Source organism: Zingiber officinale, chromosome 4A (assembly GCF_018446385.1).
Source record: "Zingiber officinale cultivar Zhangliang chromosome 4A, Zo_v1.1, whole genome shotgun sequence".
NCBI lineage: Eukaryota > Viridiplantae > Streptophyta > Magnoliopsida > Zingiberales > Zingiberaceae > Zingiber > Zingiber officinale.
In genome coordinates this window covers 39851967-39868365 of record NC_055992.1, presented here as the reverse complement: position 1 = coordinate 39868365, position 16399 = coordinate 39851967, and the positions used below count along the sequence as shown (strand labels likewise).

Here is a 16399-nt window from a genome sequence, read left to right as displayed (position 1 = left end):
TGTATTAATAAGAATTATTGCTATAGTTAAAAATCTTGCAAAAAATAATTTGTCATTTCGTGGTACAAATGAGAAAAGTTAATAAAATAACAATGAAAATTTTTTTGGTTTAATTGAAATGATAGCAGAATTTGATCCTATAATGCAAGAACACCTTAAACATATTCGGTAAAATTCATAAAAATAAAACCATTGATCAAATTTTACAAGAAAAAATAAATAAGAAAAAAGAACATTGGAAGAATGTATTAATAAGAATTATTGCTATAGTTAAAAATCTTGCAAAAAATAATTTGCCATTTCGTGGTACAAATGAGAAAATTTAATAAAATAACAATGGAAATTTTTTAGGTTTAATTGAAATGATAGCAGAATTTGATTCTATAATGCAAGAACACCTTAAACATATTCGGTAAAATTCATAAAAATAAAACCATTGATCAAAATTTACAAGAAAAAATAAATAAGGAAAAAGAACATTGGAAGAATGTATTAATAAGAATTATTGCTATAGTTAAAAATCTTGCAAAAAATAATTTGTCATTTCGTGGTACAAATGAGAAAATTTAATAAAATAACAATGGAAATTTTTTAGGTTTAATTGAAATGATAGCAGAATTTGATCCTATAATGCAAGAACACCTTAAACGTATTCAAAATGATAAAATTCATAAAAATAAAACCATTGATCAAAATTTACAAGAAAAAATAAATAAGGAAAAGAAACATTGGAAGAATGTATTAATAAGAATTATTGCTATAGTTAAAAATTTTGCAAAAAATAATTTGCCATTTCGTGGTACAAATGAGAAAATTTAATAAAATAACAATGAAAATTTTTTAGGTTTAATTGAAATGAAAGCAGAATTTGATTCTATAATGCAAGAACACCTTAAACGTATTCAAAATGGTAAAATTCATAAAAATAAAACCATTGATCAAAATTTACAAGAAAAAATAAATAAGGAAAAAGAACATTGGAAGAATGTATTAATAAGAATTATTGCTATAATTAAAAATTTTACAAAAAATAATTTGCCATTTCGTGGTACAAATGAGAAAATTTAATAAAATAACAATGGAAATTTTTTAGGTTTAATTGAAATGAAAGCAGAATTTGATCAATAATGCAAGAACACCTTAAACGTATTCAAAATGGTAAAATTCATAAAAATTAAACATTGATCAAAATTTACAAGAAAAAATAAATAAAGAAAAAGAACATTGGAAGAATGTATTAATAAGAATTATTACTATAATTAAAAATTTTGCAAAAATAATTTGTCATTTCGTGGTACAAATGAGAAAATTTAATAAAATAACAATGAAAATTTTTTAGGTTTAATTGAAATGATAGCAAAATTTGATCCTATAATGCAAAAACATCTTAAACGTATTCAAAATGATAAAATTCATAATCATTATCTGGATCATAATATACTAAATGAGTTAATATACTAAATGAGTTAATAAATATATTAAGAAAAGAAGTAAATAATATTATAATTAAAAAAATAGAAGAAGCAAAATGTTTTTCAGTTATACTTGATTGTACTCATGATGTAAGACATCAAGAACAAATGCCTCTTATATTAAGATGCGTAGATATTTCAATAAGTTCAATCAAAATAGAAGAATATTTTATAGAATTTTTAAAAGTAGATGATACATCAGGAAAAGGTCTTTTTGATACGCTTATTAATATAATAAAAAAAATTAAATTGGATAATGGGGCTAATATGAAAGGTAAACAACCAGGTGTATAAAAGAAATGGTTAGATATAAATTTTAGGACTTTTTATACACCATGTGGTTGTCATAGTCTTAATTTGGTATTATGTGATATGACTAATTCTTGTCCTAGTGCTATAATATTTTTCGATGTGATACAACGTATTTACTCATTATTTTCTTCTTCTACAAAAAGATGAAAAATTTTACAAGATCATGTTTCTAATTTAACTCTTAAACCATTATCACAAACACGTTGGGAAAGTCATCTTGAAAGCGTTAAAGTAATAAAATATCAAGCTCCACAGATAAAAGAAGCTTTATATAAACTTGCATAAACTAGTGATGATCCTAAAACAAAAAGTGAACCAAATTTTTTAACAACATATGAGTTTGAAAATTTTAAATTTTTACTAGGTATGATTATTTGATATGATATATTATTTACAATTAACATTGTTAGTAAATTTTTATAATATAAAGATATGAACATTCCTATTGCATTAGATCAGTTAAAAGTTCTTATTTTTTTTTAATGATTATAGAGAAAATGAATTTATATCTGCTATGATTTCTACCAAAGATATTGCAAATGAAATGAATATAGAACCAGCATTTCGTGAAAAATATGTAATTAAAAAAAATAAACGATTTGATGAGAATAAATTAATAAAATGAAGCTTTCACTTAAAGAAACTTTTAAAATTAATTACTTTAATTATATTATTGACCACATCATTTTTCACTTTAAAGTATATTTGAATAATTTAAAATATATGAAGATAATTTATAAAAAATATAAATTTGAACAATTTAAAATATATGAAGATAATTTTAATTTTAATTTAAAATTACTTGATGATTAGTTTTTAAAAATAAAAATATTTAAATCTTAAAAACTTTTTAACACATGACAGTTATATGATATTGATGATTTAGATTTATTTTTAGAATTAAAAGTTTTAAAAGAAATAATATATCCAAAATCAAAAACTGCACTAGAGGTATTGAACCTTATAAAAAAAAATTAAATTCTTTTCCTAATACATGAATAACTTATAGAATATTATTAACTATACATGTTAGTGTAACTTTAGCAATTTTTTTTTAAAAAAATTAAAATTAATAAAATCTTATTTACGTTCAAACAATATCTCAAGAAAAATTAGATAATCTAACAATTTTATCAATGGGAAAAAAAATTATCAAAACTTGAATATAAAAATTTAATTAATAATTTTGTATCTCAAAAAGTTAGAAAACTAAATTTTACATAACAATTTATTTTAAATTAACATTTTATTTTTTAAAAAAAAAATTAAATCCACAATTGTCGGTCCCAAATCCGAATGAAGAAGAATGATGAAATTTTTTTAAAAAAATATTAAAAGCCTAAATGTTTTTTTTTTTTTTTTTTTTTTTTTTTTTTTTTTTTGCCTAGGACCTCATAAAACTTTGAGACGGCCCAGCAGCCATCACCTTCTCAAATCCTTCCTCTCCATGACTTAATTCAACTATGAACTGTAACGTTAGCTACATTGCTGAAAAGTTAGCTACATTGCTGAAAAGTTTCTAGCTGATGAAGAATTAAGTTGGAGCCTTTGTGACTTTGGGGCCATCCTCCACAGAGGAGTCCTTGCTGTCTCCGCCCATCTCGTTGCAATGTATGGTATGCCACATTGGCCTCTCTTGCTGAAACATCCTGTCAATATCGAGTCCAGTTAGAATTGCCATTGAAATGGGTTTTACTGCCTGTCAATTTGGGTGGATCATGAACAGAAGATTTCTTATATATATACAAATTGTTTTCTCAGATCATCACAAAGTCAGCCGCATGGGCAACAGGACTTACGGATGCTTGCAGAGCAGAGAGCACTGAATTGTAACGACATACTTGCAAGTAGCAGCCTCTTTGATTGAGCTGATTACGGCAGATTGTTCTGAGCAAACAAATCTAACCTGCAAGCAAATGAGCATGCATGTTTCAGGAAGCGGCTAAAGGAACTAGATATCTTATGCAGGATCATGACTGATATGTACCTCGGTCTCTCGAGGTTGATTTGTCAGGTCGCACATGGTTCCATTTGTATACTGATGCGCATGATACCTGCAGAATTTAGAAAAAAGTAATTTGCAGACAGTATTCTAAAGTTACAAATATGTTAGCTTGGTCAATTAGCTGAGCTAAATGAGAGTACCATTTATGTTGTTATGGCAATGAAGAAAAACATACCGTTGGGAAGCATCTTTTGAGCGAGGATCCTTAACTGTAAAAGTATCAGAATGATTCTCATTAAAAACAGATGTTGCATCTGCATCGAACTTGCCCAACACAAATTCTTGAACTGCCTGCAAGTCAGAACATACCTTTCCTTTTATTGAATCAAATTTTGCAAATAGCGATCAAATGAAGCATCAAGATCAAAATTCAAGCTACAGAACTTATAATATCAAATATGCTATAACAAACAAATATTTTGAAGTTAAAAATTACGATGGATGCTGATTCTATCATAAGAAGACCAAGGCATTATGACATTGAGTTAAAGGAGTATAACGAATTGCATATAATCAAGTTATATTTGCACCAATAAAGAAGATCAAGTTATCTAGAAATTATTTTAAAATTAATCGTAAAAGTCAATCAAACTGCCCATTTGGACAAGGGAATACCCATATTATAAAAGGTGTTGGCAATAGGATTTCTTATAAAAGAATGGCAAACCTAAGGAAGATACAAACAAAAATTATCTTGTACTTACATAGAGCATCCCTTCAAGAGTACAAATTAAAAATTAAAAAAAAACACAAAATGACAAAAAAGTTATGATACATGCACATATGTCCAAATTCAGAATCTTAAAACTAGCAATACAACGCTATTGCTAAGTTCAGTAATACCTTATAACCGTACTGTTTAGCAAGAATAGTTTTACTAATTGTCAAGAAAACTACTACTGCAATCTATTTTCCACCCACATCCCTCGTGTCCTACAAACTCCCCCATAAACATCCTTTTCCTCTCTTCCATCATCTCTCATCATTTTTCAACTTATCAGACATTTTGCTTTTTGTTTCTCCATTTCCTTCTTTCTCTAGCAACTTAGGGTTGTGAGTAAACCAAATGTTCATAAGCAAGTTCAATACTTGGTTTGATAACAACATGTTTATTTTGTTCAATATGGAAAAACTATAAAATAAAGAAGCTTAAACACATTTTTTTAAGATCAACAAGATAAATGGAGCCTGAAACTAGTGAACTCATCTCATTAGCATTCATGAAAAAAATTGCAATACATAATGAAGGAACTTGTTTACAAAATTTGTCTACAACTCACGCATGCACACCTACGTGTACATGCACACGAGTGGTTTGATAAGGGCACGTTTATTTGGTTTCATATGGAAAGAATATAAAACAAAGAAGCTTGAACAGACACACGCTGGAACATATTTTTCAAGCTCCACAAGATAAATAGACAAGCTTGACTAGTGAACTCAGCTCATTAGCATAAAAATGGTTTGTCGATAGATGATGAATGTACTTGTTTGCAAATTTGTTTACAACTCAAATACACACAAACACAAGTGCACGCATATACACATTGTGCACGTACCAAAGTTTAAAATTTCGACCCGTGTCGAGATTTCGGTCCCCGACCAAAATGATACGATTTCGATATCGTATCGTGCCGTGCCAATACAGTTTCGATCTTTTTGTTATTTATATATAGTAATTTTAGATAAATATGTTTATTGTGTATAATTTAAAAATAAGTTGTATATTGATTTTATGTAAGTTATTTAAACATGACTAGAAAAAATAATTAAATATAATTTTCTTTAAAAATGTATTAATTACTCAAATTAAAATTGATATATCATAATTATATAAATTAATTGTTTATTCATTTAATTAATTATTAGTTTAAATCTTATATACTTTAAATAGTAAAAAAAATTAAAATATCATTAAACAGTAAAAAAATAAAATAATAATAAATTATCAGAATATAAATATGATTTATTAGAATTTAAAAAAAAAAATCAAATTTTAAAATAAATTTAAAACAGTAAAAAAGAATTTTTTTATAATATCAATTAATAATTTTTAAATTTTTTTTTTTAAATTTGAAATATATTTTTATATATTTTATAAGGATAATTTAATTAGGATTTATAAAAGCCTATTCAAAATATCACAGTCTAGTTGGGAATTAATTAAATCTTTTTACTTTTGTGCAACAGTAATCCCGTCTCGATCCCATCGCGCAAGTCCTACAAGCAGCGCTCGTGCGACACTTCCGCCGACGGCGAAGGCATCTCCCGACGCTTCCGACACCGGCAGAGGAATCGCGCAACGCTTCCGACGCCGGCGGAGACGTCGCGTGACGCTTCTGACGGGCACCAGAAGCGTCGCATGATGGCTCCGCCACCGCCAAAAGCGTCTGGCGACGCTTCCGACGACATGAAGGTGTCGATCGCTGGTGGATGACATAGGCCAAATTTGTCCGCCTGTTGTGCCGGTTTCGCTTCCTCACCGAAACGGTAAATTCCGATGGTTTCAGGCGGCATGGCACTTCAAACCCTGGCACGCACACAATCTAATAAGAGCATGTTTATTTGGCAAAAGGCTTGAACACAATAAAGAAATAATATACAATAAAGAAGCTTGAACACACACAAACACGTGGCAAAAGGCGAAATCGCTCGCCCCCAACGCCCCCGCCGTACCCGACCCAAGGCCATCACGAGGGAGGTAAATCACAGCATCCTGAGCGAGCATGTGGCAGGTGGGGTGAGTTGCACAGGGACCGGGGATTTACGCCCCGACTACCCTGAGTTTCGACCCCGCGACCTCATGTGGCAAGCATCCCACCACATACCAACTCGGATGACCTGTGGGGTCTTGAACACACACAAACACACTATTATTTAAGGTGGGCTTCATGAATCTTATCTTTCATTATCCCTTAAGGTTCTATGTAAGACTACATTACTAGTAATATTAATTACCATATATATAATATGAGGATTTTATGCTACTATTTATGTAGTTATATGTTTTTGATATTTAATAAGTTTTAAGGTTCTAAATTATCTATAAAGTTCTATGTCTACTAATTTGGTTGCATGAATCTTGACCATTCATTATGACTCTATCAAGTTCTATGCAAAACTACATCACTATAATATTATTTAACTAAACCATTTTTATTACATTGGATAATGATCTCTTATCTCTCTAAGCATTACACCTACTCCAATAGATTCAACTCTTCTAATTATAGAATGAGCCATTTTTTAATAAGTCCATACAATATCAACTTATTTTCTCCCATTTCCTCATATATAAGTTATACCTTATTGCTCTCAAATATTGATATTTTTTACTTTATCCTTTCCAGTAATTGCACATTATCATAGTATTCTTATTTATGCCATATCAAATGAATAAGTTTCATTTATCGAACCAAAGAGCAATCTTGTTTTTAATGAGCTGGGCAAAAGATGAAGCTTGGCTTGAATTTAGTAAGCTTTTTAATTAACAAGTTTGATCTCAAAATATTGAGTTTGGTCAATATTGGGCTCAACTCGAGCTCATTTATTTTCTTAATAAACAAGCTTGAATATAGTCAAGTTCAACTTGGCTTCAGCCTTATTCTCAGGTCATAATATGTCAAAGATAAATAAAACCCCTCCTTTCAATCAACTACTTCTCTGACCTTTTCCATTTCATTTCGTAAATTGAGGTAATTAATCAAGATTGTTCTTATACCATTAACTACTCCACCACTACTAGCCTTTTTCTCCCCTTCAAAAAAGTATTGAGAATGTAAGGACATTTCAAAAATAGAACACAATCATGAGAGAAAAGGGTGGTTAGGTTGATGGTTATACTTTCTGGGTTTGTTATTCAGAACTAGATGCATTTGCATGTTTTATCATCTCCCTGTGCGTGCAAGGAAAATAAGAGAGCAGATATTCTTGCATGTTTTATCATCTCCCTGTGCGTGCAAGGAAAATGAGAGAGCAGATATTCTTAAAGTCAACGTACCTTTTCATCTTCAATATGAAGTTGTTTCACATGCTTATGGGAACAAAATTCATAGGTCCACCAACCTTCAAACTGGAAGTCAAAGAATCAGAGAAAAGTAGGAAAAATTCCATTAATAGTTGTCCGATGTTTAGAAACTAATTTTTACCCTGTAAAAGCATCTGTCTGCATCTTTTAAACCCTCAATCAACTCATCAGGAGTCTTAAACTTAATCTTCTGCTCACTTTCCATTATTAAACTGCTTGAATTCTCGTGAGTAACTGTTTTTAAAACTTTTGTTTCCTCAACAATAGGTAAGTAACAATTGTAATTCTTGCCCTCCTTATTTGACATTGCAACTTCTTCCTGACCAACTACCTGTAGATAAATACCATTGCTTTAAAGAATTTAATGGAATTTAAATATTGAGATGAACATGGATAATGCTGCATAATAATTTGAGATGAATTAGGAAGCTTGTATAAAATCTTAAAACAAATATTTTTTTTTTAAAAAAATGCTCATCCTTATCCTGCAGGGTCCTTAGTTTTACCAAAATCTAGAAGAGCACAACTTCATGGCATAGGTTAACCAAATTGAAACAGGGAACCATTGATTAATGACAAACAAACACCATATAATTAGAACTTTCTTCATAGCACGTCTTCATTAGCCAAGAGCACATGACAATAGATAGAATCTGAATGAAATTAAATTCGTGTTTCTCTCACTACCTAGGCAATGGGACAGTGCTGCCTGCATGGTTTATATTGAAATTGAACCCCTACAAATTCTATAAATCAGAATAGAAGTATACTTTAAATAGTACTGTGATTTCTCTACTTAAAATTGTGTATTTAATCAAAAAAATTGCAGCATGAATCTACTGGAGGCCTGAGTTGGAACTTCAATTCCCTATAAGTACTCTAAGCATCAATTTCTAACAATGTTATAGCTTCCTTCCTAGAAACTAATTTCTTATTTACATTTCCGAACACATGTGACAGAACCTACTAGGCTTGTATTTAAGAAATCAAGTAAAATAGCTATTAGAAGTCCAGATGGGTGCAAGTGATTTTGGATGTATTGCTAAGGTTTCCAAATATGAGACTAAAATGTCTTAAATTCTCATCTAAACAAGTCTGGAATATTAAGGAGTCAAGTATCTGATATGCTCCAAAAAAATAAATTCCTAATCAAAACATTCCACACTCACATGAGTACACTTTGGATCTCATTGCTTCTAACAAGCCAAGTTTTTCATATCTACTGATTCCAGAGTCCAATTTAATTCATATGAGTGCCTACACTATCTTTAGACAGGGAATGTCTAAAATACCTAACATCATTATGTTAGACTTTGTTATACTTGACTTATAGTACTTATATAACAGAAGCGCATTCAATATGAACAATTTGAGTAAAACTATCTAGAATCAAATGATCATATAGAAAAAGTAACATAATGTTGTTCTGATCGTTCATTGTCAATTTTCTGCATATCTCTAAGATCTCCTTTATTTCCAAAAGGATTTATAATACACAAAGTCAACTATTCAGAAACCTATCGTAGTATCATGATGAGACAGGTTTTTAGTAGGTATCGGAAACATATAAGAATATATTATTGATTTTATACGTGGAAGGTGTATCTCATTTTTCAAATTGTAAATTCGTTTTAGCATGCAGAAGATTCTATTTCAAGCAATGCTTACCGGATAGAAAGGAGAGTTTTCTGGGTGGAACTCAACCTTGTATTTTGGCTCACGAGAACTCCGGCCAAATCTCCCACCTATGAATAAAAATTTAACCAATAAATCATTAACTTAATAAAAACTTAGGATGATGTGATCATAAAAATTTAACCAATAAATCATGAACATAACAATTACAAACATACAGCATGTGTTAAGTTTGAAAAACAAACGTGTTACATTTTGGTCATAAGATACACTTGAAGCATTAATGTAGGAATATTTATATGACTCAAACCGCACATATCCCTAAATTTGGAACCATTAAATGCAGGAATAAATTCACTACACCAAATAATATACTTATATTAATGCTCCTACTACTCCCCTTTAGGTTGGAGCTTAATCTATGTTCAGCTTAATACATAAACTAGAGAAGCTCCCTTAAAAAAAGATAACATTAAAAAACATGGTTTAAAATTTTTTGTCGTATAGGGTGACACGAGAGAAACATTTCATTCAGCCCACCGAACGGCACGAACACCAACAAGCCTACAGCCGTCGTGAAGGCGTCGCGGGCCATGCAGTCGCAGGTGGTGCGAAACAAGAAGGCGGCGCCGGCGTTGCTAGCGTGGATGAAAGGGTGGCATCGGTGGTGGGAGGCATGGTGGGGTCGCGCAAGCGTGCGGGTGAGTAGAAAACTTAGGTTTTAATTAAAGTTAGGTTAATAATTTCAATCAACTCTTAACTATAATAGGGATAATCTAAATAGACTTAATTAAATACTAATAGAACTATCCCAGACACTGCGATCCCGTATTATTTTTTTCTTTTAATTTTTTTTTTATATTTTTAAATATTTAAATTAAAAAAAATTATTTTTAATTAAAATATTTTATATTTAAAAAAAATCGGAATTATATCGGCACAAAATGGAACCGAAACTGTATCATTCCAGTCGTAAATTGAAACCATCTATATTGCACGGATACGGATATGGGTATCGTATTGGATACGACACGGATACGGCGATACGAAAAATTTTAAAAATATAAGACACGATACGGCTAGGATACGACGATTATTAAAAAAAAAAATATTATATATATATATATATATATATATATATATATATATATATATATATATATCGTATTAAAAATTAAAAATCCTAGAATAGATAAACCATAATATCCGTTGCGAGCGATGGCGTGCTATTGCGAGCAGCGGCAGGCTTCTACAAGTAGTGTCGGGCTGCTACTGGCTTCTGCGAGGGTTGCTATTGAGCAGGCGATGCCGGGCTTCTGTGAGCAGCGGCGGCGACACTGGGCTTCTGTTGAAGAGAGCGCAGGCGACGCCGGGCTTCTGGAGCAGCAGCGAGCTGCTGCTGGGTTCTGCGAGCAGCGGCGAGCTGCTGTTGGGTTCTGAGAGTAGTGGCGCTGTGGCAAACTTCTGCGAGCAGCGGCAGACGACGAAGACGTTGGCGAACAGTGGAGAGCATTGGCGGCGAAAGCGTAGGAGATGGTTGCGTGAAACAGTTCTATCGCGATGGAAAAAAAGAATTGGGAGTGGGAAGAGTAAGTTAGGGCTTTTTTTCCATTTGAATAAGTAGTCCTCGTAATTTTATTATTTTTCAATTTTACCCTCAAAATTTTTATTTTTTTTGCAATTGTGTCCAAACGTGTCCGGAAACGTGTCTCATCCGTGTCCTAGCCGTGTCTGACTTGTCAAACTTGTAAAAAGTCAACGACATGGTTTTTGCCGTGTCCGACACGCGTATTTGCGTGTCGTGTCTGTGTCCGTGTCGTGTCCGTGTCTAACACCTCCAAAAAAATATTTTTTGGAGTGTCCGTGCTACACTGGAAACCATAAAACAGGTCCAGATTTTAAACCGTGTTAAATAAAGACCATGACTATAAAATTTGAAAAATGCAATTAAGTAAACATTTGAAGACGATCGATGGATCAACCAACGAAAAATCTTTTCAATCTCATATCCACACACCCTATAATGTCTTTACCCTCAAACCAATATAGAGGAGAACGAGAAAATGAATGAAGTGGAACAAGTTTGAAACACAATTGCAAAAACTAACTTCTTGAGTGGGCTTCTTCCTTAATTGATGCACACAACAATACAATAGACTAAGAGAAAAGAAAGCCATTTGGAAGTCCTAGAGGAAAGATGTTCACGAGGTTGAGATCAATGATTATTAAAGATGAAAACATCATCCTCGTTCATGATCAATTGAGATACTTTCTTATTCATTAGAAGGGTCAACCATAAATAAAATTGAAGGGGTGACTAAAGAAAAATATTAGTGATGCAATTGCTCCTTATGCTTGGATGAGAGGGCTTACGAAAAATATTGACAATTCGTTTGACATCAATTTTACCTAGTTTGTAATTTGACTTATTTCCTAATTTGGTTTGGTTGAGTTCTTTTAGGTATAGGATTATTTCTTTCATTGGATATTTTTAATTATGTTTAATTTTGTTTATGTTGGAGTCTTAATAAAGAAACCGAATATCTCATGTTAAACATCATTGCATGATAAAATTTCCACTTTGTTGGTTATCATTCTCTGTGAATTGTTTACCACTTGCGCTACATATTGGATCTCTATGTAAGTTTTAATCCACCTCTGTGTTGCATCACTTCTATTCCCCCTCTGCCAGATGTATGCATAGGGATGTTGTGGGCTTTTATCTTAATCCTATCATTTATTGATCCCATAGCAGACAATTTGCTCTAGCAATTCAACTGCCAACTAGAGGATCACGTGGGAATAAAGGAGGCCATCAGTGAGATCATGGCAGGAACTTTAGTGCATAGAGCTGACATAAGTGCTTTCACTATGGGAAATTTAGTTATGTCAAGGATGTTTGTTTCTCTATGGTTACCTACCTAACCCATGTGACACAATTAGACGGCATTTCCCATGAGGATCCATCAGCCTACACCAATTCTGGGTCTGATTCCTCAATCGCAGTTTCTCTTTGGGAATAATTAAGCTTCACTTATGGATTAAAGGCATTATAAATGTTTCTTCAAATGAGAACACGACAAAGTCCCAAGTTCAGAATGGCTTTATATCATGTATGAATTAAGTGGGAATTATTAAAGTTTTTTCTTGCCTTAAGTAGTTTCCTCTAGTTGTATCTTTATTCATGATAACAACTTTGCAGTTTGCAACCCAACCATGTGGTATTTACAATTAGGTCGCTAAGTCCATAGCAAACTGCAGTGTTCATCAGTATTGCTGTTGGAACCTTCAACATTGTAGATTTCACTAAGTTGTATGGAAAATGTGCTGCAAAGTCTGCAGAATATAATTTGCATACAGTTTGTCATCCAATAAGGCACCTGGAAAATAGCACATGAGATTCTCTTTCTTTGGTGTTAAATTTGATTTAGTGATCAACTACTCAAAAATATTGAGTGGCTACAAAGATGCATTACTTCACTACCTGACAAGAGTAGGTAAACAGGAGCTTTATTACTTTGTTAATTGAAGTTACTGTAGTTACTGTTTATGTTTAGTTGCATGAATCCTATTTTACAATTAAGCTATGCACAAAGGTAAATTTTCAATAATAGAAAGTTTATTAGATTAATTATAATTGTCATTTAAATTTCTAAGGTTTTCAATTTTCTCTTCTTGGCACCACTAATTTCAATTTGTATTTTTATTCATAACCTACTACCTTAGGTAGTTCCCTCGTATCTTTATTCATGGTAATAACTCTACACTTTGCAACCTAACCATGTGGAATTTATAGTTAGGTCGCTAAGTCCACAACAAAGTGCAGTGTTCTTTAGTATAATTGTAAGAGCCCTCAAAATGGTGGATTGTGCCAAAATGTGCGGAAAATGTGCTGTAAAGATAACAGAAATATAAACTGCATACAGGGTCAACCAACTAAGCTCCTGGAAATAACACAAGGTTAGATTCTCTTTCTTTGGGTTAAATTTGATTCAATGATCAATTACTTGAAAACATTACGTGGTTGTGAATGGAAGTGAATTAGAGATGTACTGAATTGGAGATGCATTATTTCAATACATGACATGACTAAGTACATAGGACTTCGTATTCTATTACCTTGCTTGTTGAAAGGTACAAGAGTCTCATTATTTATGGTTTAGCTGTATGAATCCACTTTTGCAATTAAGCTATTTGCAAGGGTAAATTTTCAGCAATCAAAAGATTACTTACATTTTAGATCAATTATAATTGTATGCATAGTTTAGAATTTCAAATCATGTCAAAGTTTCAGTCTATGAGAGGAACGATATTGTACGTTATTGGATATAGTTTTGATACTAATTTAATTGAATTATTAATAACAACAATAATTTTTATTGTAATTAATTTACTTAACGAGTAATTAAATTTCTAATACATATTTGTTATTCTGATTGTAATAGAGAATTAACTTTTAAAGCTATTAATGAGGTCAAATATTTTGAGGCATATGGATTTGTCGACGATCTTCTTGTAGTGTCACAAAGATACAAAGTAGGTGTCAATAAAATATAAAATAATTTATTATTAACCATTAGTAACACATGTAGATAATTACTTTAATTTTATTTGTTTAGCTATAACTAAATGGTGCAGCAACATGAATACTCTTGCGGATGGTATTTCCAAGTGGCTGCGAAAGAAATTGATTAACTTTCTCCCTTGTTATACAAAAATGCAAAATCACTTCACTTATCATAGTTTGGAGAAGATAGTCTACATTCACTACGATATGAGTCTTCAGCTAAGGGTTATAACAGTGAAGAAAGAAAAACAAAAGTCTAGTGATGCAGAGTTGCAGACTCATTTGATATTGGATTCATGGATGATCCAATAAAAAATTGGTGGAGTACTACTGAGGCTAAGAATTTATTACTTTATGATGTAAGAAATAACCATCTAAATTTCTTAACAAATTAAAAAAGTGTAAGCTAGCAAAGATGCTGATGAGGAAGAAGATGTTGATGAAGTTTTCAACCAGTAATTTTTATTGTGTGGAACTCAACCTTGATATTCTCAACTATCACAACTCAAAACACTACCAAAGACCATAGACAAAGAAAAAGACAAAGATCCTGAAATTTTTAAATCTATTCAACAAAAATAGCGAACAAGGGAAAGGGTCAATTGATAATCAGTTGCACTCCACTTGATGCAATCGATGAGAGCAAGTACATGATAAAAGTGATGAAATATTGTCACCTTCTAACATTGCAATCTTACAAGAAGTTTAAAAATGTTAATAGTGATGCCTATAGCAATGCAACTACTAATGAGGGAGATGACATTGAAGATGCATTGGGTGGTCTTGTCACTTATGAAGAATATCACATGACCTCTAGACATGCGAGTAAGATTACATGCATGCAACTCAAAATGATGATTATAACACTAGAGATATTAAGAGTCAGTATTAACACTAATACAAGTCTGAAACACATGGTTCTAACTGACTATCCCTGCAGGGTTGATCTTCAAGTATGTTACAAGAACTGATGCGCTTATCTGATACATGGCACCCCTTTTAGTATTGGAAAGGTGATTGAGATTCTTGTAATAACTTGGACTCTATTGCTACGAATTGAGATTTTAAATCTTAACTAAAATTATATGCTTAAGGAAAATGAAATATTGCAACTTCAAAAGGTCCACATCTCCATCAAAATCAAGATGGCTGCAAAATCAAAGCTTCCTAATTGGAAGACTCGTTATACATCTGTCTTAACAGAAATTGGGTGGAGAGGGGAGCACCAAAATCACAAAATTGATGCATGAAACAGCTTTCCTCCTACTCATAAGCTCTAGAAACGAGCTCACTTTTTCACTTATTGTTCTGAGAAGCGATCATCTAACTAAAGTTTTGATATTTCAGATAAATCGTCAGAGATCTATACGGCTAACAGATACACCTCAGAAGGGAATCTATGACATCCTTCCAGTATACACGTACAGAAGGTGGGGACCAAATAAGGGGCTCAAGTTCAGAAGCATCCATTGCGAAAGGTAAAATCGAATCATGGCGAACAGAGAAAGAAAACAAAATTTCGTAATTTGAAGGGAAGATGGTGGAATCGAGAGAGGATACCAACCGGAACCGGTGTAGATTTGGTCGGCCAGAACGGAGCCGAGGAAAACAGCACCGAGTAGGTGGAGGAGGAGGATTGAGCCGAACAGGGATCTGGCGAGCGCCATCAGAGAGCAAGCAACCACCTCGATCGCCGGAGAATGCTCTCGTCTTTTTCGTGGCAGCGATTTCGCTGACCTCGGTAAGCGAATACTCGTCTTATAAGGAGGATCCATGAGTGTCAAATGGGCCGACGGCTGGGTCTACGATGCATGTTTAAGACGGGGCCGACGGCCCGTGTACATTTTTGGGCCGGGGAGCTATGGATGAATAAATATCTAGAAGGATGGGTGATATGGGCTACCACAATGCAATGCAAGAAATCTCATTTATTAATGAGGTGTTGTCATAAAGAAATCTCATTTATTAAATGTGTGTTGATATGTTGTATTATTACATTACATTAAGGCTACGGATTTGATGTAATATAATCCAACTTATAATGTAATTAAATTTATAATGTAATGTAATATAATCTTAATTATATTACTATGTTTGATAATGTAATGTATATAATCTTTGATTACAAAGGTCATTATATTTTTTTTGATGTCCATTATTTTTTATAAGTAATATAATTCGTATTATTATAAAATGATAAAAATATCTTGCAACCTCTACTGACGGGCGCTGCACCTCTACCGGAGCTTGCGGCAACCAGCGGCCGCTGTCATTGGCCTCCTCTGCTGGCCGCCACTGCCGGTGATTGTCGCCGTCGCCGGTTGTTGGTGGCGACGACGACGATGGCCAGAGGCGGCGGATGATGACCGGTGGCGGAGGCG

General features: G+C 32.4%; 1 protein-coding gene across 1 annotated transcript; it reads right to left on the bottom strand.

Moving 5' to 3' along the window:
- Positions 1 to 3209: 3209 nt before the first annotated feature.
- Positions 3210 to 15794, bottom strand: LOC121969843 (protein OS-9 homolog). Its single transcript, XM_042520119.1, has 8 exons — positions 15583 to 15794; positions 9485 to 9561; positions 7938 to 8147; positions 7790 to 7861; positions 3965 to 4080; positions 3772 to 3838; positions 3584 to 3690; positions 3210 to 3433 (listed from the first exon to the last, which is right to left on the bottom strand). The coding sequence occupies exons 1-8, from the start codon at positions 15791 to 15793 to the stop codon at positions 3319 to 3321; spliced, it is 975 nt and encodes a 324-aa protein (XP_042376053.1). The 5' UTR covers position 15794; the 3' UTR covers positions 3210 to 3318.
- Positions 15795 to 16399: the final 605 nt, after the last annotated feature.

Excerpts from the sequence above, each read along its gene's own strand:
- LOC121969843 (XM_042520119.1), bottom strand. The coding sequence starts at position 15,793 with ATGGATCCTCCTTATAAGACGAGTATTCGCTTACCGAGGTCAGCGAAA. Across the intron at positions 3,691-3,771 it reads ATCAACCTCGAGAGACCGAG|GTTAGATTTGTTTGCTCAGA; the intron begins GTACATATCAGT and ends ATTTGCTTGCAG. Across the intron at positions 3,434-3,583 it reads TCTCTGCTCTGCAAGCATCC|GATGTTTCAGCAAGAGAGGC; the intron begins GTAAGTCCTGTT and ends CGATATTGACAG.